Genomic DNA, 24,184 nt, shown 5'->3' on the forward strand with positions numbered 1-24,184 from the left:
TGAGCTCAATCACTTTTATGCTCAATTCGATGTCGCTAACTCTGAGCCTCCGAGGAAAGCCACCGTTACAACCTGGAACCTAGTCATCTCTGAGGCTGAGGTACGCAGTTGTTTCCAACGAGTGGACAGTCGCAAGGCTGCGGGACCGGACGGCATCCCAGGGTGAGTACTCAGGATGTGCACAGCACATTCTCTCCCTCTCCCAGTGTAGAGTGCCCTCCTGCTTCAAATTATCTACTATTGTCCCTGCACCAAAAAAAAACAAGGTAACATGTCTGAACGACTGGCGTCCTGTCACACTCACCTCAATAATAAGGAAATGCTTTGAGTAGCTGGTCAAGATTACATCTGCAGCTTGCTACCACCCAAACTGGATCCCCTACAATTCACCTACCGACACAACCGATCGACCAACGATGCAATAGCCACTGCTCTACGTACCGTCCTTACACATCTGGAGAAGAAGGATGCTTATGTGAGAGTGCTGTTCCTGGACTACAGTTCAGCATTCAACACCATAGTTCCATCCAGGCTCGACAAGAAGCTCAGAGACCTCGGCCTTCACCCTGCCTTGTGCAGCTGGATCCTGGACTTCCTGTCAGATCGCTGGCAGGTGGTAAGAGTGGGCTCCCTCACCTCCTCACCTCCTCCCCTCTGACTCTCAATACAGCTCCTCAAGACTGTGTACTGAGTCCCCTGCTTTACTCCCTGTATACCCATGTCGCTGTGTCGCCACCTGCAGCTCTAATCTGCTGATTAAATTCACCGACAACACTACATTGATTGGCCTTATCTTAAGCAATTACGAGGTGGCCTACAGTTGTGTCAAGAAAACAACCTCTCCCTCAATGTTGCTAAAACAGAGGAGCTGGTTGTGGATTACAGGAGGAATGGAGATGGGTGAATCCCTATTGACATCAATGGATCTGGAGTTGAGAGAGTAAACAGCTTGAAGTTTCTCAGCATCCACATCGCGGAGTATCTCACGTGGTCTGCACACACGCTGTGTGGTGAAAAAGGCACAACAGCACCTCTTTCATCTCAGACGATTGAGGAAGTTTGGTACGGGCCCCCAAATCTCAAGAACTTTCTACAGGGGCACAATTGAGAGCATCCTGACTGGCTGCATCACTGCCTGCTATGGGAACTGTATCTCCCTTAATTGCAGGACTCTGCAGAGAGTGGTGCGGACAGCCCAGTGCATCTGTAGTTGTGAACTTCCCATAATTCAGGACATTTACAAGGACAGGTGTGTAAAAAGGGCCCATAGGATCATTGGGGACCCAAGTCACCCCAACCACAATCTATTCCAGCTGCTGCCATCCGGGAAACAGTACCGCAGCATAAAAGCACTAACAGGCTCCGGGACAGCTTCTTCCACCAAGTCATCAGACTGATTAATTCACGCTGATTTGAGTGTACTCTATATTACATTGACTGTTCTATTTATTATAAATTACAATGATTCCACATTGCACATTTAGATGGAGACATAACATAAAGGTTTTTACTCCTCATGTATGTGAAGGATGTAAGAAATAAAGCCAATTCAATTCAAAACTGTTATGGAAACAGCAATGAAGAATCCTTCTACATCTGTGTGCGACAGTATTCCTGAGTCTCCACACAGGATTTTCATGACTGACAGTAATGAAAACCACAGGATGAAGCTACTGATATGATGAAGGAAGCTGAGAACATGGCCAGAGATGGAGGACCTTCATTGATGCCCTAAAGGCCAGCAGAGAAATGGGCAAAAATAAAGAAAAGATACAAAATAAACAAGGATAATTCCTGGAATGAAAGGGTTGTTCTGTCAAGAGAGGGAAGACAATTGGGTTTATATTCCTTGGAACTTCAGGAAACAAGAGATGTCCTTATTCAGGCACACGAGATCCTAAAGCTTCTTTGATAAACTTCTATATATGTGTAGTGGAGAGTATATTGACTGTCTGCATCACAGCCTGGTATGGAAACACCAATGCCCTTGAACGGAAAATCTTACAAGAAGTAGTGGATACTGCCCAGTTCATCATGGGTAAAGCCCTCCCCACCATTGAACACATCTACACGAAATGCTGTCTCAGGAAAGCAGCATCCATGATCAGGGAGCCCCACCACCCAGGTTACACAATCTTCCTACTGCTGCCATCAGGGAGAAGCTACAGGACTCACACCACCAGGTTCAGGAATAGTTATTACCGCTCAAACATCAGGTTCTTGAACCAAAGGGAATAACTTCACTCAACATCACTTGCCCCATCATTGAAATGTTCCCACAATCTATGGACGCACTTTCAAGGATTCTTCAACTCATGTTCTCAATATTCATTGCTTATTTATTTATTTCTTTATTTTTGTATTTGCATAATTTGATGTCTTTTGCACACTGATTGAACACCCAAGTTGTGTGGTCTTTCATTGATTCTGTTATGGTTAGTATTCTATTATGAACTTATTGAGTATGCCCACAGGAAAATGAATCTCAGGGTGGTATATGGTGACATATATGTACTTTGATAATAAGTTTACTTTAAACTTTAAAGGGGCTTGACAGATTAGATGTTGACAAGCTCCCCCTAGTGGGAAAGTTGCAAACAATGATCACAAAATAAGGTAATTTAAACAGAGGTAAGTAAAAAATTCTCTCAGCCAAGCAGGAACACAAATCATTCTGCCCAGAGGGCAGAATAGGCCAAATAATTAAATTTATTTAAGGTGGAGATAGATAAACACTTTTGAAAGAAGGATCGAGGAATTGAGAGCTCTGGGCTACGGGCAGCTGAAGGAGTTGAAAGTAGTGTAGATCAATCATGATCAGATTGAGTGGTGAATCATAAACATGAGTGTTTCTGCAGATGCTAGAAATCTGGAGCAAAACTCTCTCACAACTCGTTGGGTCAGTCAGCATCTATGGAGGGGAATAAACAGTCGACGTTCTGGGCCGAGACCCTTCATCAGGACTGGAAAGGAAGGGGGAAAGAAGCCAGAATAAGAAGGTGGGTGGGTGGGGAAGGGGAAGGAGTTCAATCAGGCAGCTGATGGGTGAAGACAGGTGAAGGGGAAAGTAGGTGGGGAGGAGGAGGATGTAATGAAAAGCTGGAAGCAGATAGGTGGAAGAGGGATGAAGAAGAAGGAACCTGATGGACAGGAGAATGGAGCATAGGAGAAAGGAAAAGAGGGGCACCAGAGGGAAGCAATGGGCAGGTGAGGATAAGGGATTCAAAAGGCGCCAAAATGGAAAGTGAAATAAGATAGATAGGGGAGGGCAAGAAATAACTAGAAGTTAAGGCCACTAGGAGTAGTGAGGCATGTTTCAAGTGGACTACTCCTGCTCAAAGATTAGAACAATTTTTGAGTTTAGCACATTTACATTTAGCAAATTACTATAGCTACCAGTCTTCACATCTGAATGTGTATTGTGGTTTTCATTTGGAGTGCAGCTCTGAACAATAGGTTCCTAAAAGCCATGAATCTCAGACCAATGCTGATTAAAATTCATTTGGATGTCTGCGGTGTGCGTGTAAATATGGAGGTGTGCAGTTTGTGTGTAGCTTTAAAGAAAGCACTGTCCATACTTTGGAAATATGGAATTAGCCTTTGATGTTCAGCACATAAAACACCAAACCCCACGTTGGGCCAGGAAGACCTTTCGTCGCCGTGTGATGCCTGCTGTACCTTGTTTTGTTGAATAAAGAAGCTACTTTGTATCTACCAGTACTTTTCTTCGGTAACTCGTTCACGCAACACCACTTGTATAAGAGCGCAGGTGGGATTCCCATTGAATACCTCACTCAAAAGGCAACATCACCCTTCTTCAGTGTTATACCACAGTATCTGCCTAGGATCAATCCTGTAGTGGGTCCTGAACTAATCATTCACTCGTTTTTGCACTAATTACTTGTTTTGCATTTTTCTTCCTTTTCACTGCCTGGTATAATTTACTTTCTCTGATGCCGCTACAAGTTTTTCGTTGTCACCTGTACCCCACCCCACTACTTAGCACATGACAATTTTAAACTTGACTTGGCAAGTTTTAAACCTAGATTATATATAAAATGGATTTTTTTTCAAAGAGGGGAATCAGGATTATTATCTTTACAACCCAACATAATTAAGAGAGTTTGGGTTTGGGCTTGGCTGAGACCGGCGCTTTCCCCGGATTATTGATGCCACCATTTCACTCAGGGTTAACGCTGGTCGTCCATTTTACCGAGCTCTTTGGGCGCCCGGGACACGGACGCCGGCCCGCATGGAGCTCGAGGATGAAAGCTCTGGTCCCCGGGATAAAACGACGGCAAAGACCGCCCGCCTCGACATGAGCCACGGCTTTGTACACCACATCCGCCGCAACCAGATCGCCAGGTTGGTACCCACTACTTCACTGTTGCTAGGCCAACCGATACGCAAAATTCGGAAGTGGCCAGATGATTGATTGGTGCAATAGCCTATCAGAGGCCAAGCTTCCCATCAGGTCGTCGCCCAGTGCTCCCCAGAGGCGGAAGCCAGTCTTCTTGATTGACACGCACACTAACCAATTAGAAGTTTGATATACTCCTGTAACCAATCGGTGAGGAGAGGGAGGGGTGAATCTCTTGTCTGAATGGGATGATTGATGGTTTAAAGAGCTTGATTTAGGCCCACGCTAGATAATAAATCTCAGGGACTTCAAATGCACTGGAACAAAACATCTGTGTTCAAGGGAAAGTGTTTGAGAACTGCCTGGTTAATCCCGAAGCTTTTATTAGAAGTGGGGGTCATGCAGAAGTTGTAGGTTGCAATGCCTTTCCTCTCAGCTGAGGTTATTAAAGAGAAAGGCTTGAAGCTTCAGGAACTCAGCAGGCCAGGCAGCATCTATGCAAAAAAGTATAGAACATCTAAGTAAGAAAAATAAATGGAACCCTTCCAGTCCTGCCAGAGTGTTTCAGCCAGAAACGTTGACCGTACTTTTTTCCATAGATGCTGTCTGGCCTTCTGAGTTCCTCCAACATTTTGTGTGTGTTGCATTGTAATTTGGCCCATGATTAGGCTGAGATTAAATCGGGAGTCACTGGGCAGTGCGACTCGAAGGGGCAGATGGACTGATTCCACACTGTATCTCTATAAGTAAAGAAAAATTAAAAATCATGCTGCTGGCAGTCCCATATTACAGTTCACCATAATGTCTATACTTAACTACCTCAGGCTTTCATCTGTACCGGGGCCTGAATACAACATGTTCTTGTCAGTTCCCTTGTACAAAAACCTGAGGTAATGAGTACCTCAATTTGCGGTCTGATAAGAGGAACTTCAGACCACCTGCATAGATGGGGCAGCTGACTCTGTGTTCAAAGAGGATTCCCCTTGAAGCCACGAGAACCATAACCACTCTCCCTTAGGACAACCACATTTCTTAGGATAATCCTCATCCACCAACCCCTACTTCCCAACTACCCACCTTACTTGACTTCACAGAAGCTGCCTGAAGTTTTAAACAGCTCTGACCCAGTCTTGAACAATGCCAGTCCTGGTGGCAAAAGTGTACATAAAATACACAGGCCAGATTCCCCGACAGAGGGGAATAAACAGTTGACATTTTGCATCGAGACCCTTTATCAGGACTGCAAAGGAAGGGGGAAGAAGCCAGAATAAGACAGTGGGTAGGGGAGGGGAAGGAGTACAGACTGGCAGGTGATATATGAAGCCAGGTGTGGGGGTGGTGGGTAGAGAGGAGAGGGGATGAAGTGAAAAGCTGGGAATGGATAGGTGAAGAGGGCAAAAGAAGAAGAAGGAATCTGATGAGAGATGAGAGTGGACCATGGGAGAAAGCGAGGGAGGTGATGGACAGGTGAAGAGAAGAGGTAAGAGGGGACCCAAAATGGGTAATGAAATGAGACAGGAGGGCGAGGGGGAGGAATTACTGGAAGTTACAGAAACGTGTACATAAAAAAGCACAGGCCAGATTTAACATCACTTGAGGTAACTAAATCGCAGTAACGCTCTATTTTGAAACTTGTTTGGTGACTTCTGATTTGGCATTAGTGCCGCAATTTAGCAACAAAATTGCACAATATGGGTGCAGTCCAATCCTAATAGGTCTGCCAATATTGCATCACAAGAATAAAGGGCCAGTTGCAAAGCGCATTGTGGACAAAACATTGTGGCAGGATTTTACTTATTTGCGAGTCATTTTATAAAAGCCTGAATGCACGTATCACTAGGCTCAAGGACTTCTATCCCACTGTTATAATTCCGGAAGGGACCTCTTGTATGGTAAGATGGGTTGACCTCACGGTCTACCTCAATGTGGTCTTGTGCCTTATCGCCTGCCTGCACTACACCTTCTCTGTAACTGTAGCACTGCTCTGCAATCTGTTACTTTTACCCCTGTGCACCACCTCAATGCACGGCCGTGATAAGATGATCGGTGTGGACGGCTTGCAAACAAAACGTTTTTCATCATGCCCCAGTTAATTTGACAATAGTAGACTAATTAGGGCTCTTCTCTTCAGAGTGAAGGAGAATCAGAGGTGACTTGATAGAGGTGTACAAGATGATAAGAGGCGTAGATAGAGTGGACAGCCAGAAACATTTCTTCCAGGGAAAAATGCCCAATGGAGGGGGTGTAATTTTAAGGTGATTGGAGGAAAGTATAGGAAGGGATGCAGGGGTAAGGTTTTTTTTACGCAGGGAGTGGTGGGTGTGTGGAACACCCTGCCGGGGTGGTGGTAGTGGCAGATAAAAAAGGTGGCATCCGTCATTAAGGTCATGCCTTATTCTCACGTGTTGGGCACGTGGCCAAGTGGTTAAGGCGTTCGCCTAGTGATCTGAAGGTCGCTAGTTGGAGCCTCAGCTGTGGCAGCGTGTTTGTGTCCTTGAGCAAGGCACTTAACCACACATTGCTCTAGTGTCTGTGCGAGGAGTAGCGCCCCACACAGACTTCCAATCTGCGCCATGTAGGGCATGAAAGTGCCCGAGGCAGGCCTCTCATGGTCTGAGTTGACGTTCCCCTCCCTCCCTTATTCTCATTGCAGCCATCAGGAAGGAGGTACAGGAACCTGAAGGTACACACTCAACAGTTCAGGAACAGCTTCTTCCTCTCCACCATCCAGTTTCTGAATGGACATTGAAACCATGAACACTATATTTTTTGCACTATATATTTAATTTAACTATTTAATGTATATTTACCCTAATTTAAAGTTTTTAAATTATTATTGTGTATTGCAATGTACTGCTGCCACAAAATCAACAAATTTCATGATCTATGCCAGTGATACGAAACTAGATTCTGTTTCTGATTCTGAGCTATATTAGGGACATTTAAGAGACTCTTAGATTGGCACATGGGTGATGGAGTAATGGAGGGTAGGGTGGGAGGGAAAGCTTAGGTTGATTTCAGAGTAGGTTAAAAGGTCAGCACAACATTATGGGCCGAAGAGCCTGTATTGTACTGTAACGTTCTACGTTCAATGTTCTAATTATGTTCCTGTTCTCAGGCTCACTGATGTTGGAGATGTTTGTTCTTATGGCCTTCTCGTTGGAAGTTGTTTGGATGGGCACAGTGTACACAGAGAGCTCAAGGCACCTTGCATGGCACACTGTCCCTTTACTGACGATCCAAGCAGCAGCCACAATGAGACCATAAGACACAGGACGAGAACTAGGCCATTCAGCCCATTGTGTCCTCTATAGGTTTCAATGAGATTCGCCTTCATTCTTCTAATCTTCAGCAAGTACAGGCCCTGAGCCATCAAACACTTCTCATACATTAACCCTTTCATTTGCAGGATAATTTCTCTGAACCTCCGCTACACGGTCTCCAGTGGCAGCACATAGTGCTGTGCTTTGGGACCCTGTAGCACTATTGACAGCACCTTCTATCACCTCGCTGAAGATTGGAAGTTGACTGGTTGACAATGGAGTTGTCCCGCTTTTCGTGGGCAATTTCCTGCACTGTTGGGTAGATTCCAGTGTTGCAACTCTTGGCTGGAAGTGCAACTAGTTTGGGAGCACAAGCCTCCAGTACCAAACAACGATGCCCATCCCTAATACGTCACCCTTGCTCACTGTTCTACATTTGGAATGAGTTTTAATGTTCTCATCTTTGTTTTTAAAATCCCTTCAAAGGATCATTGTTCCTTTGAATGAATCTCAGCTGCCAGTAAAACATAGAAAATAGGTGCAGGAGTAGGCCATTCGGCCCTTCGAGCCTGCACCGCCATTCAGTATGATCATGGCTGATCATCCAACTCAGAACCCTGTACCAGCCTTCCCTCCATACCCGCTGATCCCTTTAGCCACAAGGGCCATATCTAACTCCCTCTTAAATATAGCCAATGAACTGGCCTCAACTGTTTCCTGTGGCAGAGAATTCCACAGATTCACCACTCCCTGTGTGAAGAAGTTTTTCCTAATCTCGGTCCTAAAAGGCTTCCCTTTTATCCTCAAACTGTGACCCCTCGTTCTGGACTTCCCCAACATCAGGAACAATCTTCCTGCATCTAGCCTGTCCAATCCCTTTAGGATTTTATACGTTTCAATAAGATCCCCCCTCAATCTTCTAAATTCCATCGTGTATAAGCCTAGTTCATCCAGTCTTTCATCATATGAAAGTCCTGCCATCCCAGGAATCAATCTGGTCTCCAAGCTCTGAAAAACCCTTCTTTGAATCACTCTGTTTTCTATCTCCCTTTGAAGCAGGGGTTCCCCAACTGGGTCCATGGACCCCTTGCTTAATGGTATTGGTCCATGGCATAAAAAAAGTTTGGGGACTCATGATTAAAGGCATTCCTTAAAACCCATCTCGCTGACCAAGCTTTTATAAGACTGTGGAATCTCATGTGGATAGGGTGGTGAAGAAAGCTTTTGGTAGGCTGGCCTTTATAAATTAGAGCATTGAGTGTAGAAGTTGGGATGTAATGTTGAAATTGTACAAGGCATTGGTGAGGCCAAATTTGGAGTACTGTATTGTGTACAATTCTGATCACCGAATTATAGGTAAGATGTCAACAAAGTAGAGAGAGTACAGAGAAGACTTACTAGAATGTTACCTGGGTTTCATCACCTAAGTTACAGAGAAAGGTTGAACAAGTTGGGTCTTTATTCTTTGGAATGTAGAAGGTTGAGGGAGGGGACTTGATAGAGGTGTTTAACATTATGAGGGGGATAGATAGAGTTGATGTGGATAGGCTTTTTCCATTGAGAGTAGGGGAGATTCAAACAAGAGGACATGAGTTGAGAGTTAAAGGGCAAAAGTTTAGGGGTAACATGAGGGGGAACTTCTTTACTCAGAGAGTGGTAGCTGTGTGGAACGAGCTTCTGGCAGAAGTGGTTGAGGCAGGTTCGATATTGTCATTTAAAGTTAAATTGGATAGATATATGGACAGGAAAGGAATGGAGGGTTATGGGCTGAGTGCAGGTCGGTGGGACTAGGTGAGAGTAGGAGTTCGGCAAGGACTAGAAGGGCCGAGATGGCCTGTTACTGTGCTGTAATTGTTATATGGTTATATGGTAAGATCATAAGATTTAGGAGCAGAATTAGGCCATTTAGCCATCAAGTCTGCTGCACCATTTTTTCTTTAACCAGAGGGTGGTGAATTCACTGCGACAGACAGCTGTGGAGGCTAAGTCATTGGGTATATTTAAAGCGGAGATGGATACATCCCAGTCTATCACAGGCAAAAGCCCTCCCCACCATTGAGTACATTTACAAGGAGCACTGTCACAAGAAAACAGCATCCATCGTCAAGGGCACCCACCATCCAGGCCAAGTTCTCTTCTCTCTGCTACCATCAGGCAGGAAGTATAGGAGCCTTAGGTCCCATATCACCAGCTTCAGGAAGAGTTATTACCCTTCAGCCGTCAGCCTCCATAACCAGCGTGGATAACTTCACTCACCATAATACTGAATTGATTCCACAATCCTTAGACTCATCTTCAAGGACTCTACAATTCATGTTCTTGGTATTTATTTATCTTCTTGTACAATTTGTCTTCTTATGCACATTGGTTGTTTGTCAGTCTCTATTTATATAATAGTTTTCATAAATTCTATCGTATTCCTTTATTTTTTCTGTAAGTGCCCACAAGAAAATGAATTTCAGGGTTGCATATGATGACGTATGTACTTTGAAAATAAATTTAATTTGACTTTGAGGTACTTAATTAATAAGGGCATCAAGGGTTTATGGGGAGATGGCAGTAAGATGGGATTGAGAGAGAAAATCCGCTTTGATCCAGGAATAAGGGGTGGACAAAGAGACGTTTAAGGATTAAATGTCTGGTTTTCTGACTGTTCCTTTTAGAGACGACTACGACAAGGAAGTGAGGCAGGCAAAAGAACGACAGAGGAAGAGACAGACCCCTGCTCCAGTCCGTCCACGCAAGCCGGACTTGCAGGTGTACCATCCACGCAGGAGAAGTAAGTACAGTTCTCTCAGGTCCCAGCTGGCCATATGACATACTATAGGAGCAGAATTAGGCCATTCAGCCCATTGAATATACTCAGCCATTCCATCATGGCTGATTTATTATCCTCTCAATCCCACTCTCCTGCCTTCTCCCTGTAACCTTTGATGCCCTGACTAATCAAGAACCTGTCAACCTCCATATTAAATATACCCAATGACTTGGCCTGCACAGCTGTCTGTGGCTGTGAATTCCACGGACTCATCACCGTCTGGCTAAAGAAAAATTTCTTCATCTCTGTTCTAAATGGACATCCCTCAATTCTGAGGCTGTACCCTCTCGTCCTGGATTCCCCCACTGTTGGAAACATCTTCTCCATATCCACTCTCTCTAGGCCTTTCAATATTCCATAGATTTCAGTAAGACTCCCCCCTCATTCTTTGAATCTCTAGCGAGTACAGGCCCAGAGCCATTCAATGCTTCACATATGTTAAGTCTTTCAATCCTGGAATCATTCTCATGAATCTCCTCTGGATCCTCTCCAATGCTAGCATATCTTTTCTTAGATAAGGGGAACCAATTTCCCCTGGGATCAGTAAAGTATGACTATGACTATGAAAACCGTACACAATATTCCAAGTGTGGTTTTATCAATGCCTTATAAAGCTTCAGCATTACACCATTGCTTTTATATTCTAGTCCTCTAGAAATGAATACTAACATTACATTTTCCTTTCTCACCACCGACTCAACCTTTAGGGAAACCCGCACAAGGACTCCCAAGGTTTAGAAAGTAGTCCAAGCCTTTATTCCTTCTGCCAAAGTGTGTGACCATGCACTTCCCTACACTATATTCCCCCTGTAAATTCTTTGCCCATTCCCCCAATCTGTCTAAGTCCTTCTGCAGACTCCCTGCGTCCTCAACACTATCTGCCCCTCCACCTATCTTTGTATCATCCACAAACTTGGCCACAAAGCCATCAATTCCTTCATCCAAAGCACATGTAAGAAGGAACGATCCCAATACTCTACCCTGCGGCACACCACCAGTCACCGGCTGTCACACTTGGCCTCCTGCCAGTCAACCAATCTTCTCTCCATTCTAGTACTCTTCATGGGCTCTTATCTTGCTAACCAGCCTCACGTGCATTACCTAGTCAATGGCCTTCTGAAAATCCTAATAAACAACATCCACTGACTCTCTTTTCTCCATCCTGCCTGTTATTTCCTCAAAGAATTCCAACAGATATGTCAGGCAAGATTTCCCCTTGAAATGAAACATGCTGACTTTGGTCTATTTTGTTATATGCCGCCAAGTACCCTGAAACCTCATCCTCAGTAATAAACTCCAACATCTTCCCAACCACTGAAGTCAAGCTACCTGGCCTATAATTTCTTTTCCTCTGCCTGCCTCCCTCCCTTACTAAAGAGTAGAGTAACATATACAGTTTTGCAGTCCTCCAGAACCATTCCAGAATCTAGTGATTCTTGAAAGATCATTACTAATGTCTCCACAATCTCTTCCACTACCACTTTCATATCCCTGAAGTGTTAGTCCATCTGGTCCAGTGACTTACCTACCTTCAGATTTTTCAGCTTCATGAGCACCTTCTCTTTAGTAATAACAACTGCACTCACTTCTGCCCCCTGACGCTCTCAAAGTTCTGGCATTCTGCTAGTGTCTTCCACAGTAAACACTGATGCAAAATACTTTAAGTTCGTCTGCCATTTCTTAGTCCTCCATTAATACCTCTCCAGAATCTTTTTCCAATAGTCCGATATCCACACTTGTCTCTCTTTTATTCTTTACACATCTGAAAAAACTTAAATCCTCTTCGATACTATTGGCTAGCTTACCTTCATATTTCATCTTTTCTCCCTTTATAGCTTTTTTAGTTGTCTTATGATGGTTTTTAAAAGCTTCCCAATCCTCTACCTTCCCACTAATTTTTGCAATATTGTATGCCCTTTCTTTGACTTTTATTCTGTTTTTGACTTCCCTTGTCTGCCACAGTTGCCACATCCTTGCTTTAGAATATTCAGTCTTTGGGTTATACAGTACTTTTCCTGCACTTTCTGAATTTCCCCCAGAATCATCAGCCATTGCTGTTCTGTCGTTATCTCTAGTAGTGACCCCTTCCGATCAACTTTGGCTAGATCCTCTCTTATGGCTGTGTAATTCCCTTTACTACACTATAATACTGATACATCCGATTTTAGCTTCTCCTTATCAAACTGCATGTTGAATTCTATCAGAGTAAGATCACTGCTTCCTAAAGATATCTTTTTTAAATTCCCTGATCAAATCTGGATCATTACCTAACACCCATAAGACCATAAGACAAAGGAGCAGAAGTCGGCCATTTGGCCCATCGAGTCTGCTCCGCCATTTTATCATGAGCTGATTCATTCTCCCATTTAGTCCCACTCCCCTGCCTTCTCACCATAACCTTTGATGCCCTGGCGACTCAGATACCCATCAATCTCTGCCTTAAATACACCCAATGACTTGGCCTCCACTGCCGCCCGTGGCAACAAATTCCATAGATTCACCACCCTCTGGCTAAAAAAATTTCTTCGTATTTCTGTTCTGAATGGGCACCCTTCAATCCTTAAGTCATGCCCTCTCGTACTAGACTCCCCCATCATGGGAAACAACTTTGCCACATCCACTCTGTCCATGCCTTTCAACTTTCGAAATGTTTCTATGAGGTCCCCCCTCATTCTTCTAAACTCCAAGGAATACAGTCCAAGAGTGGACAAACATTCCTCATATGTTAACCCTCTCATTCCCGGAATCATTTTAGTGAATCTTCTCTGTACCCTCTCCAAAGTCAGCACATCCTTTCTTAAATAAGGAGACCAAAACTGCCCACAGTACTCCAAGAGAGGTCTCACCAGCGCCTTATAGAGCCTCAACATCACATCCCTCCTCTATACTCTATTCCTCTAGAAATGAATGCCAACATTGCATTCGCCTTCTTCACCACCGACTCAACCTGGAGGTTAACCTTAAGGGTATCCTGTACGAGGACTCCCAAGTCCTGTTGCATCTCAGAACTTTGAATTCTCTCCCCATTTAAATAATAGTCTGCCCATTTATTTCTTCTGCCAAAGTGCAGAACCATACACTTTCCAACATTATATTTAATTTGCCACTTCTTTGTCCATTCTTCCAATCTATCCAAGTCTTTCTGCAGACTCTCCGTTTCCTCAGCACTACCGGCCCCTCCACCTATCTTTGTATCATCAGCAAACTTAGCCACAAAGCCATCTATTCCATAATCCAAATCGTTGATGTACAATGTAAAAAGAAGCGGCCCCAACACGGACCCCTGTGGAACACTACTGGTAACCGGCAGCCAACCAGAATAGGATCCCTTTATTCCCACTCTGTTTCCTGCCAATCAACCAACGCTCTATCCACGTATATAACTTTCCCGTAATTCCATGGGCTCTTATCTTGTTAAGTAGCCTCATGTGTGGCACCTTGTCAAATCCAGAATCCAGAACCCAATCCAGAACAGGCCACGGTATGCTCAGGAGTATAAAAACAAGAGATTCTGTAGATGCTGGAAATCCAGAGTAACACACACAAGGTGTTGGAGGAACTCAGCAGGTCAGGCAGCACCTATATCTCTGCCATGTGGGCAAAGCTTAAGTGGGAGAGATATAGGAAATGCGCTTAAGATCTGGATACTTTCTTTAGGTGAGCTGGCCCATGAATTTCTAAATTGTGAAGTGGAGGTTGATAGGTTCTTGATTAGTAATGGTGTCAAGGATTACGGAGCAGGAGAATGGGGTTGAGAGGGATAGTAAATCAGCCATCATGGAAAGGCAGAACAGACCCTGGGCCGAACGGCCTATTTCTGCACCTTTGTGTTGTGTTCTCATGGAGAGGAATAAACAGCCAATGTTTCGGGCCGAGACCCTTCATCAGGCAGGACCGATGAACGGTCTCGGTCCAAACTGTGGACTGTTCGTTCCTCTCCATGGATGTTGGTTGGGATTATGATGTGGGAAATTTCAATTGAAAGGTAAATTCTGTGGCTGAGTGCAGCCTGAATTTCACGAGGTCAGGAAATTCATGATGTGTGCTAAAATAATTGATTTTAGCCAGAGGCTGGATGGAAATGTCTCCGCACTAGTGGGTGGAATTGAAAACAGCAGGGCTTTGAGTCCCAGTCGTTGCATAGCAACTCCTGTTATGAATTCTCCGAGCATGAAGATTGTAGGTGACCTCTTGGTTAAGCCAGCCACGCAAGAGGAATCCAGCTAATGCTAGTGGAGTTATAGGGTCATGGTCCACTACACTCTTTGTGTAGTTGTGCTGATTAGAAGCTACAAGTGAGGTGGAGGGTGGGTGGCAATCTGGAAAATAAAATGGGTTAGAAACAATACATTTTAGATGTACTTGTGGTGTCCTTTGTAGATGGAGCAGAAAATTTCTCTAGGTTTGACTGTGAGGAATCAAATGGAAGCAGTTCAGGCACTGATCCGGAGCCACAGAATACCACAGGAGAAGCACGGAACACTGAGCTTTTCTGTCTGGATTACCAAGCAGATGATAAAATTGTTACATCAGTCATAATCCATCAGGTAAGTTTTCTTTCTGAAGCAAATTAGGGCAATATCTATCTTTACACGGTTATAAGGTCAGAGAATTACTGAAATACAGCACAGAAACAGACTCTTTGGCCTACCTAGTTCTTGCCAAACCGTTATTCTGCCTAGTCCCATTGACCCACACCTGGACCATTGGCCTCTGTATCCCTCCAATCCGTATACTTATCTAAACTTCTCTTATATGTCAAAATCAAATCTGCATCCACCACTTCTGCCTGCAGCTCGTTCCTCAATATCGACACCCTCTAAGTGAAGAAGTTCCCCCTCATGTTCCCCTTAATTATTTCACCCTTAACCTATGTAAGTGTCAATCTTAATCTAAGGTTTACGTTTTTTAAAAAGCAAATAGAATTCTTGTTGATAAATGACCCGGTCTAGAGTTTTTTTTTTGTATAACTGGAATGAGGTTTGATTGTGACCGTTCTCGTGGATAAATGATTCCCAGATCAGATGGTCCCGGCACACTTGAGGTCACTCAGAAACTGTGCCTCTTAGTACAATGAAGGAGCAGCCAGGCTGGCAAGAAGTTAAAATATATAAAGAGAAAGAACTTTAAAACAAGAAATTCTGCAGATGCTGGAAATCTTGAGCAACACAGACTAAGTGCTGGAGGAACTCAGCAGGTCAGGCAGCATCTGTTGAGATTCTTCATCAAAACTGAAAAGGAAGAGGGCAGAAGCCAGAATAAAAAGGTAGGAGAGGGGGATTGAGTACAAACTGGCAGGTGATAGATGAAACCAAGTGAGCGGGAAAGTGGGGATGAAGTAAGAAGCTACAAACTGATAGGTGGAAGAGATCAAGTGCTGAAGAAGAAGGAATCTGATTGGAGAGAACAGTGGACCATGGGAGAAAGGGAAGGAGGAAGGGAACTGGAGGGAGGTGATGGGCAGAAAAGGGGTGAGTGGGGAGCCAGAATGGGGAATGAGGTGAGGTAAAATTACCGAAGTTAGAGAAATTGTTGTTTATGCCATCAGACTGAAGGCTACCTCCACATTGTGGCAGTAGAGGAGGCCATAGACAGACATTTCAGAGTGGGAATGGGAAGTCAAATTGAAACAAATGGCCACCGGGAAATCCAGTCTTTTGCGGCAGATGGAGCAAAAAGAGAGAAAGGACTTGCTGGCAGAATCTGGAATCCAGATCTGAAAGCAAATTTTATAGAAACTTTGAAATGGTAATATGTAAAAAGGATGATTTGCGAGTTATGAATAAGAACAGTGCAGTGGGATAAATTGGATTGCACTTTCAAAGAGACAGTGTTGTGAATGTAATAGCTGGTTTCTTTCTGTGAAGCGTATTTCTATGAAAACAAGACTAGGAGGCAGAAAAAGAACAAATGATGACTGATGTCCTTTTCCCTCTTATCACACAGAATGATGACCCCAAGAAAGTGGCTGAGAAAATTGGATCCAAGAATAGCTTGGAGCCCTTGATGAAGGAAGCGCTGAGGCTAAGAATACAGGAGGAAATTGAAAAGAGGATCTCAAAGCGTTGAGTCCAACTGCAACTTCATTGGGTGATCCAATTTTGTTTTTGTTTTGTGTTGTTTTTCTCCATTTTTCGGTGGTTAATGAAGCGTGGAGAGATTTGAGGCCTCCAGGCCATGCAAGTACTTGCAAGGACAAAATGGGTCCAAAAAAAAAGAAAAAGACAGCTGAAAGGAGTGGTGGCCACGGCTAGATTACCTGAAAGGGGCAAAGCACATTGCTCAACTGCCAGATTCATGGGAGCTTCAGCTCCACAAATGGTGCAGAATGTCAAAAGAATATAAACAGGCTGAAACAATATTATCATGAAATTTAATATGCAGAACAGAAGTATTCCATCTCTGGCAAGTATTTTAACAAAGCTGAGGGAAAAAACGATGCAGTAGGATCCTTGCCTCGTGCCAATACTCCCAACTCCACAAAGAAAGTGTTGACGGGAATCTCAAGAGTTATCCATTTCTTCATTTTAGGAGTATAAGACATAGGAACAGAATTAGATGATTCAGCCCATCAAGTCTCTGCCATTCCATCATGGCTGATTTATTATCCCTCTCAACCCCATTCTCCTGCCTTCTCCCCGTAACCTTTGACATCCTAACTAATCAAGAACTTTGGCCTCCACAGCCATTGGTGGCGATGATTTCCACAAATTCCCATCAAATGGCTAAAGAAATTCCTCCTCTCTCTGTTCTAAAATCTATTTGGTAAGTAGATAAGTACAACCCAAGGTGGCTATAGCCATGGTACTTTTCTAAGGAACTGAGAAGCTGTCATCCTGAATAATGTGTAGAAACTTCACAGAACAAAGATCACGTTTGTGTATGTGGCTGAATCCAGTAACCAGTGTTGGTGTAACTCTAAGGACAATTCCTGCTTTTTTTTTTTGCAGAGGGGCTGTATAAATTTTGAAACCCCATTAAAATATTTTAAAATGAGATATCTTTTCTGAATGGGCTACCCTTCCTTTCAAAGAGGTTGCCTCTCACAATCCTGTACCACTCCTAGCAGGTAGTCTGCAGGTTACTAGGGACCGGTGAGAGAATGGTCAGTGCAGCTGGTAAAGAGCTGCTGACTACTTGTTGAATACCGGCAACATCTGGGAAGACGCTGGCTGCAAGAGTGGTTTATAGGTATAGAATGTGATGATAAGAGGGTCAAGGCAGTCCATCTGAATTATGGCACAGCCTGAAAGATTATTGGGTCTTACCCAGTTTGTGGACGGTTTGGGATGTCTACCTCCATGTAACCACGCTCAGGATACCATGCAGAATAACATGGAGATGGACTCTGACCGTTATATTATCAACCTTTAACACCTAAGAAGTTGAAGTCAAATGAGTTTCTTAAATTCATATTGTGCCAGTGTTTGCATTGATGAGAAAGGCCAACAATTTTTAGAGTCATGGAACACATCGGCCACACAGGAGCATAGTGGTTAGCACAACGCTATACAATACAGGCGACTGGGGTTGTAAGCAGTTTGTGCGTTCTCCCTGTGACCGTATGGCTTTCCTCTGCGTGCTGCAGTCCAAAGATCTTCCAGGTTACTTGGTCATTGTAAGTTGTCCCGTGATTAGGCTAGAATTAAATCGGGGAATTGCTGGACGGCGCTGCCCGAACGGGCAGTAGGGCCTACTCTGCGCTGTATCTCAATAAATAAATATCGAGCCTACCTAGTCCATGCCAGCTTGGTATTCTGTGTGGGCACGTGGCCAAGTGGTTAAGGCATTGGACTAGCGACCTGAAGGTCGTGAGTTCGAGCCCCAGCTGAGGGAACGTGTTGCGTCCTTGAGCAAGGCACTTAATCACACAGTGCTCTGTGACGACACCGGTGCCAAGCTGTATGGGTCCTAATGCCCTTCCCTTGGACAACATCGGTGACGTAGAGAGGGGAGACTTGCAGCATGGGCAACTGCTGGTCTTCCATACAACCTGGCCCAGGCCTGGGCCCGGGAGAGTGAAGATTTTCCAGGCGCAGATCCAAGGTCTCGCAAGACTAACGGATGCCTTTAATTCTGCCTAGATCCTACTATCTGCACTTGGACTATTCCCTCCGTACCTCTTCTATCCATTTTTCAAAGGTTGAAATGGGATAGATACGAGAAATGAGTAGTTTCCCCAGATGATCCAGAGGATAGATGAAACCTTCTCAGCCATACAGGCTCCAAACTCCAAAATAATCACATCTCCAGCTAACTGAGGAGCTGTGATTGACAGCAACCACACATTGGGCATGTAGGTACAGCAGGCAGTGAAAAAGGCGAATGGTATGCTGGCATTTATAGCGAGAGGATTCGAGTACAGGAGCAGGGAGGTACTACTGCAGTTGTACAAGGCCTTGGTGAGACCACACCTGGAGTATTGTGTGCAGTTTTGGTCCCCTAATCTGAGGCAAGACATCCTTGCCATAGAGGGAGTACAAAGAAGGTTCACCAGATTGATTCCTGGGATGGCAGGACTTTCATATGAAGAAAGACTGGATGAACTGGGCTTGTACTCGTTGGAATTTAGAAGATTGAGGGGGGATCTGATTGAAACGTATAAAATCCTAAAGGGATTGGACAGGCTAGATGCAGGAAGATTGTTCCCGATGTTGGGGAAGTCCAGAACAAGGAGCCACAGTTTGAGGATAAAGGGGGAGCCTTTTCGGACCGAGATTAGGAAAAACTTCTTCACACAAAGAGTGGTGAATCTGTGGAATTCTCTGCCACAGGAAACAGTTGAGGCCAGTTCATTGGCTATATTTAAGAGGGAGTTAGATATGGCCCTTGTGGCTATGGGGATCAGGGGGTATAGAGGGAAGGCTGGGGCGGGGTTCTGAGTTGGATGATCAGCCATGATCATAATAAATGGCAGTGCAAGCTCGAAGGGCCGAATGGCCTACTCCTGCACCTATTTTCTATGTTTCTATGTTTCTATCCCACTCCTGATTGCTATCCATGCCTCCTCTGCCTGCACGTATTCATTCATCCCCACAACCCCAGCCAAGAACGGCTAACTGAGCCTTTTTGATCTTGCTTGGTACAGTGTTATAATGGGAAATGTGTTCAACCCAACAGGAACTTACTACATTTGTAGAAGGCATACAGCAACAGACTCACCTGCCTTCCTGTCTGGTCTCTCTATCATAAAACATGTGGTTTCAAACGTTTCAAAATTTTGCATCCATCTTTAGGCAAAGTGCATGATTTTTTAAATGGTCTCAAAACTAATGTTACTATTATGTTTGATTAAATTTTCCTGCAGAATAACAGTTCAAAAATGTATCAATAATTATGAACTACTGTGAAGCGTCTAGAGTTTGTGAAATTTTCTTCTGCCTTGATTGAGGTGTTGAACATTGTGATTTTTAAAAAATTATTTTGTTAAGATTGCTATCGTTCCCACATTGAAAACTATTGTGAATCAAATTGGTTTCCTGGTCATCATTTATCAGACTCTCTGTATGTCAAATAAACTTTGTATATTTCTATTTTTGTATTTTTGTACTCATCTGTAGAAACAATAGGTGCCTAGAATCCACACCCTAAATTCTTTCTCTCCCTGCATTCTTGCTGTCAAAATTAATATTCATCTCCTCATTCATCTAGTACAAAGGGAATTCATCACTTAGAGAACAAGTATTCAATCCACTTGAATATTTAGAGAAGCAACGCAAGAGTAACGGCAGAGTAGCGCAGTGGTTAGCACCACGCTTTACAATACCAGCCGTCGGGGTTCAATTCCCAGTGACCCCGTGGGTTTCCTCCGGGTGCTCTGGTTTCGTCCCACAGTCCAAAGATGCACTGGTTGGTAGGTTAATTGGTCGTTGTAAATTGTCCTGTGGTTAGGCTAGGGTTAAATTGGTGGGTTACTAGGCTGTGTGGTTCGCTGGGCTGTAAATAAACAAACTTTTAGCGGCCAATGACTGAGAACTTGCACAATAAGTTACTTATTTACCAGCCATTATCCTGCTTGTGTTTAGGGCAGCAATGAAGGTCCTCCGTCTCTGTCTGTCCATACCATCACACACAGACGCAGAAGGATTCTTCATTGCTGTTTCTGTAACAATGTTTTTTTGACCGGTCAGGGTTGTTAACCCCTGAGCCTGGAGGACCGGTGAACCACTCTTAGTCTGACCTCTACCCTTTGACCTGTTTGGCTTGGGTGACCCTGCCAAGAGCGAAAGCATAGAGCCCAGACTCCAGTCAGCAGAGAGCTCTCCAAGTCACCGAGGCATGCAAAGCTCCAAACCCAATGACAAGGTTGCGGCAAACACGAGGAAATCTGCAGATGCTGGAAATTCAAGCAACACACACAAAATGCTGGTGGAACGCAGCAGGCCAGGCGGCATCTATAGGAAGAAGTACAGTCAACGTTTCGGGTCGAGGACTAACGGAAAAAAGAGATAGTAAGAGATTTGAAAGTGGGAGGGGGAGGGGAGACCCAAAATGATAGGAGAAGACAGGAGGGGGAGGGATGGAGCCAAGAGCTAGGAAGTTGATTGGCAAAAGGGATACGAGGCTGGAGAAGGGGGAGTATCATGGGACAGAACGCCTTGGAAGAAAGAAAGGGGGAGGGGAGCACCAGAGGAAGATGGAGAACAGGCAAGGAGTTATTGTGAGAGGGAAAGAGAGAGAAAAAAATTAAAAATAAATAAATAAATAAATAGATAAATAAATAAATAAGGGATGGGTGTTAACGGAAGTTAGAGAAATCAATGTTCATGCCATCAGGTTGGAGGATACCCAAACGGAATATAAGGTGTTGTTTCTCCAACCTGAGCGTGACTTTATCCCGACAGTAGAGGAGGCCATGGATAAACATGTCAGAATGGGAATGGGACGTGGAATTAAAATGTGTGGCCACTGGGAGATCCCGCTTCCTCTGGCGGACAGAGTGTAGGCGTTCAGCAAAATAGTCTCCCAATCTGCGTTGGGTCTCACCAATATATAGAAGGCCACACTGGGAGCACCAGACACAGTATATTACACCAGCAGACTCATAGGTGAACAGTCGCCTCACTAGACACTAGACATTAGAATACCACAGCACAGTACAGGCCCTTCAGCCCTCGATGTTGTGCCGACCCATATATTCCTAAGAGAAAAGTACTAAACCCACACTACTCCGTAACCCTGTCTGGGGCCCTGAATGGCGGTGAGGGAGGAAGTGTAAGGACATGTGTAGCACTTGTTCCACTTACAAGGATAAGTGCCAGGAGGGAGATCAATGGGGAGGGATGGGGGGGACAAATGGACAAGGGAGTCGTGTAGGGAGCGATCCCTGCGGAAAGCAGAAAGTGGGGGGGGGAGGGAAAGATGGGCTTGATGGTGGGATCCCATTGGAGATGGCAGAAGTTACGGAGAATTATATGTTGGACACGGAGGCTGGTGGGGTGGTAGGTGAGGACAAGAGGAACCCTATTCCTAGTGGGAGGATGGGGTGAGAGCAGATGTGCGTGAAATGGGAGAGATGCGTTTGAGGGCAGAGTTGATGGTGGAGGAAGGGAAGCCCCTTTCTTTAAAACCACCTCCTTCGTCCTGCAATGAAAAGCCTCATTCTGAGAGCAGATGCGGCGGAGACGGAGAAATTGAGAGAAGGGGATGGAATTTTCACAAGTAACAGGGTGGGAAGAGGAATAGACAAGGTTGTGGTCCTCTTGGAGGACAGTAAATATAAAGGCACACCCATCTAACATAGAAAAATCCGCAAAGGAGCATTAGAATCAGAATCAGGTTTATTAGCTCTGACATTATCACTCATCAATTTTATTGTTCTGTGGCAGCAGGACAGTGCAATACATAAAATATACTGTAACACAAGTATATATTTCTTCATGTACTTTAGTAGGTACACCTGTCAGTCAATGTAAATATCTAATCAACCAATAACGTGGCAGCAACCCGATGCATAAAATCATGCCAACATGGTCTAGAGGTTCAGTTGTTGTTCAAGCCAAACATCAGAATGGGGAAGAAATGTGATCTAAGTGACTTTGACCCTGGAATGATTGTTGGTGCTAGAAAGGGGTGGTTTGTGTATCTTAGAAACTGCTGACCTCCTGGGATTTTAATGCACAACAGTCTCTAGAGTTTGCAGAAAATAGTGCGAGAAACCAAAAAAAAAATCCAGTGAGTGGCAGGTCGGAGGATGAAAACGCCTTGTTAATGAGAGAGGTCAGAGGAGAATGGCCAGACTGGTTCAAGCTGACAGGAAGGTGACCGTAACTCAAATAATTACACGTTACAACACTGGTGTGCAGGAGAACATCTCTGAATGCACAACATGTTGAACCTTGAAGTGGATGGGCCACGGCAGCAGAAGACAACCAATAAGAGTGGTGTATTTGGACCTTGAGAAGGGCTTTGCTAAGCTCTCACACCAGAAAAGATTAGTTTTATTTGTCACATGTTCATCGTAGCATACAGTGAAATGCATTGCTTGCTTCAATGAGCAACACAATCCAAGATGTGCTGGGGCAGCCGGCAAGTTTTGCCATACTTCCAGTGCCAACATAGTGTGCCCACTGCTTGCCTATCCCTATTCTGCACGTCTTTGGACTGCAGGAGGAAACCAGAGCACCCGGAGGAAACCCACACAGTCATGTGAAGAATGTACAAACTCCTTACAGCCAGCAACAGGAATTGAACCACAATCACTGATCGCCAGCAGTGTAAGGCACTGCACTAATTGCTATACTACCTTGTCGTGAGGTTAGATTACACAACTGGGAGGCACTTAAAAGGATTCAAGTGGTTGAAGAGTGGACATAACAGTTCAGGAAATCCTAGCTGGCGAGAGACATCACGGCTCTCAGAAGGGAAAAAGGAAGCATGCATTGCGTTTAAGCAGCCTGGTATGAATGAATCCCTCGACAAACACAAAAAGTTTAAGGCCAAACTTAAGGGGGAAATCAGGAGGGTAAGAGGAGGGTATGAGCTGAATTTGGCAGGCAGTGTTAAAGATAATTTCACCTAGAGAGAAACTAGGTCCTCTTAAAAAGCATCAAGGCTGCCTATATGTGGAGCCACAGGAAAATGACCAGAGGAAGTGGTAGAGATGAGTACAAATGAAACACCTAAGAGGCATTTGGGTAGATACATGCAGGAGAAGGGCTTAGAGGGTTATGGGCCAAATACAGGCAACTGGAACTAGCACAGACGAGTGGCGCTGTTGAGCTTCTTTTGATGACACCTTCGTGCCGGTCCCAGGACAGAACCTCCGACATGTTAACACCAAGGAATTTAAAGTGACTGACCCTTGCCACCTCCATTCACTAGGGAGTACTGCCTCATGGACCTCTGGCTTTTACCTCCTGTAGTCGGAAATCAGAATCAGTCTGCAGTCCTGCCAGTCTTAAACCATATAAACCAGAGATATTAATGACCTTCTTTATAATTATTGAATTGAATTGAATTGACGTTATTTCTTACATCCTTCACATGCATGAGGAGTAAAAATCTTTACATTATGTCTCCATCTAAATGTGCAATGTGCAATCATAGTAATTTATAATAAATAGAACAGTCAGTGTAATATAAAGTACACTCAAATCAGCGTGAGTTCATCAGCCCGATGGCCTGGTGGAAGAAGCTGTCCCGGAACCTGCTGGTCCTGGCTTTTACGCTGCAGTACCGTTTTAGCTTCCTCTCAGTTTTCACTACTGACAGTCATGCAAGTCCCGGAAGGAAACCCAGGAA

At 44.4% G+C, this 24,184-nt stretch overlaps 1 protein-coding gene across 1 annotated transcript; it reads left to right on the top strand.

The window, feature by feature from the left end:
- The first annotated feature begins 4,230 nt into the window (after window positions 1–4,230).
- c8h2orf68 (chromosome 8 C2orf68 homolog) lies at window positions 4,231–19,950 on the top strand. The gene is made up of 4 exons (XM_063055335.1): window positions 4,231–4,365; window positions 10,287–10,402; window positions 14,822–14,988; window positions 16,388–19,950. Exons 1-4 carry the CDS (start codon window positions 4,253–4,255, stop codon window positions 16,508–16,510), a joined length of 519 nt encoding a protein of 172 aa, XP_062911405.1. The 5' UTR covers window positions 4,231–4,252; the 3' UTR covers window positions 16,511–19,950.
- Window positions 19,951–24,184: the final 4,234 nt, after the last annotated feature.

The sequence above is a fragment of the Mobula hypostoma genome, chromosome 8 (assembly GCF_963921235.1).
Source record: "Mobula hypostoma chromosome 8, sMobHyp1.1, whole genome shotgun sequence".
NCBI classification, from domain to species: domain Eukaryota; kingdom Metazoa; phylum Chordata; class Chondrichthyes; order Myliobatiformes; family Myliobatidae; genus Mobula; species Mobula hypostoma.

Coding starts and splice junctions, on each gene's coding strand:
- c8h2orf68 (XM_063055335.1), top strand. CDS start 4,253: ATGGAGCTCGAGGATGAAAGCTCTGGTCCCCGGGATAAAACGACGGCA. Junction 10,403..14,821: donor GTACCATCCACGCAGGAGAA/GTAAGTACAGTT, acceptor TGTCCTTTGTAG/ATGGAGCAGAAAATTTCTCT. Junction 14,989..16,387: donor CATCAGTCATAATCCATCAG/GTAAGTTTTCTT, acceptor CTTATCACACAG/AATGATGACCCCAAGAAAGT.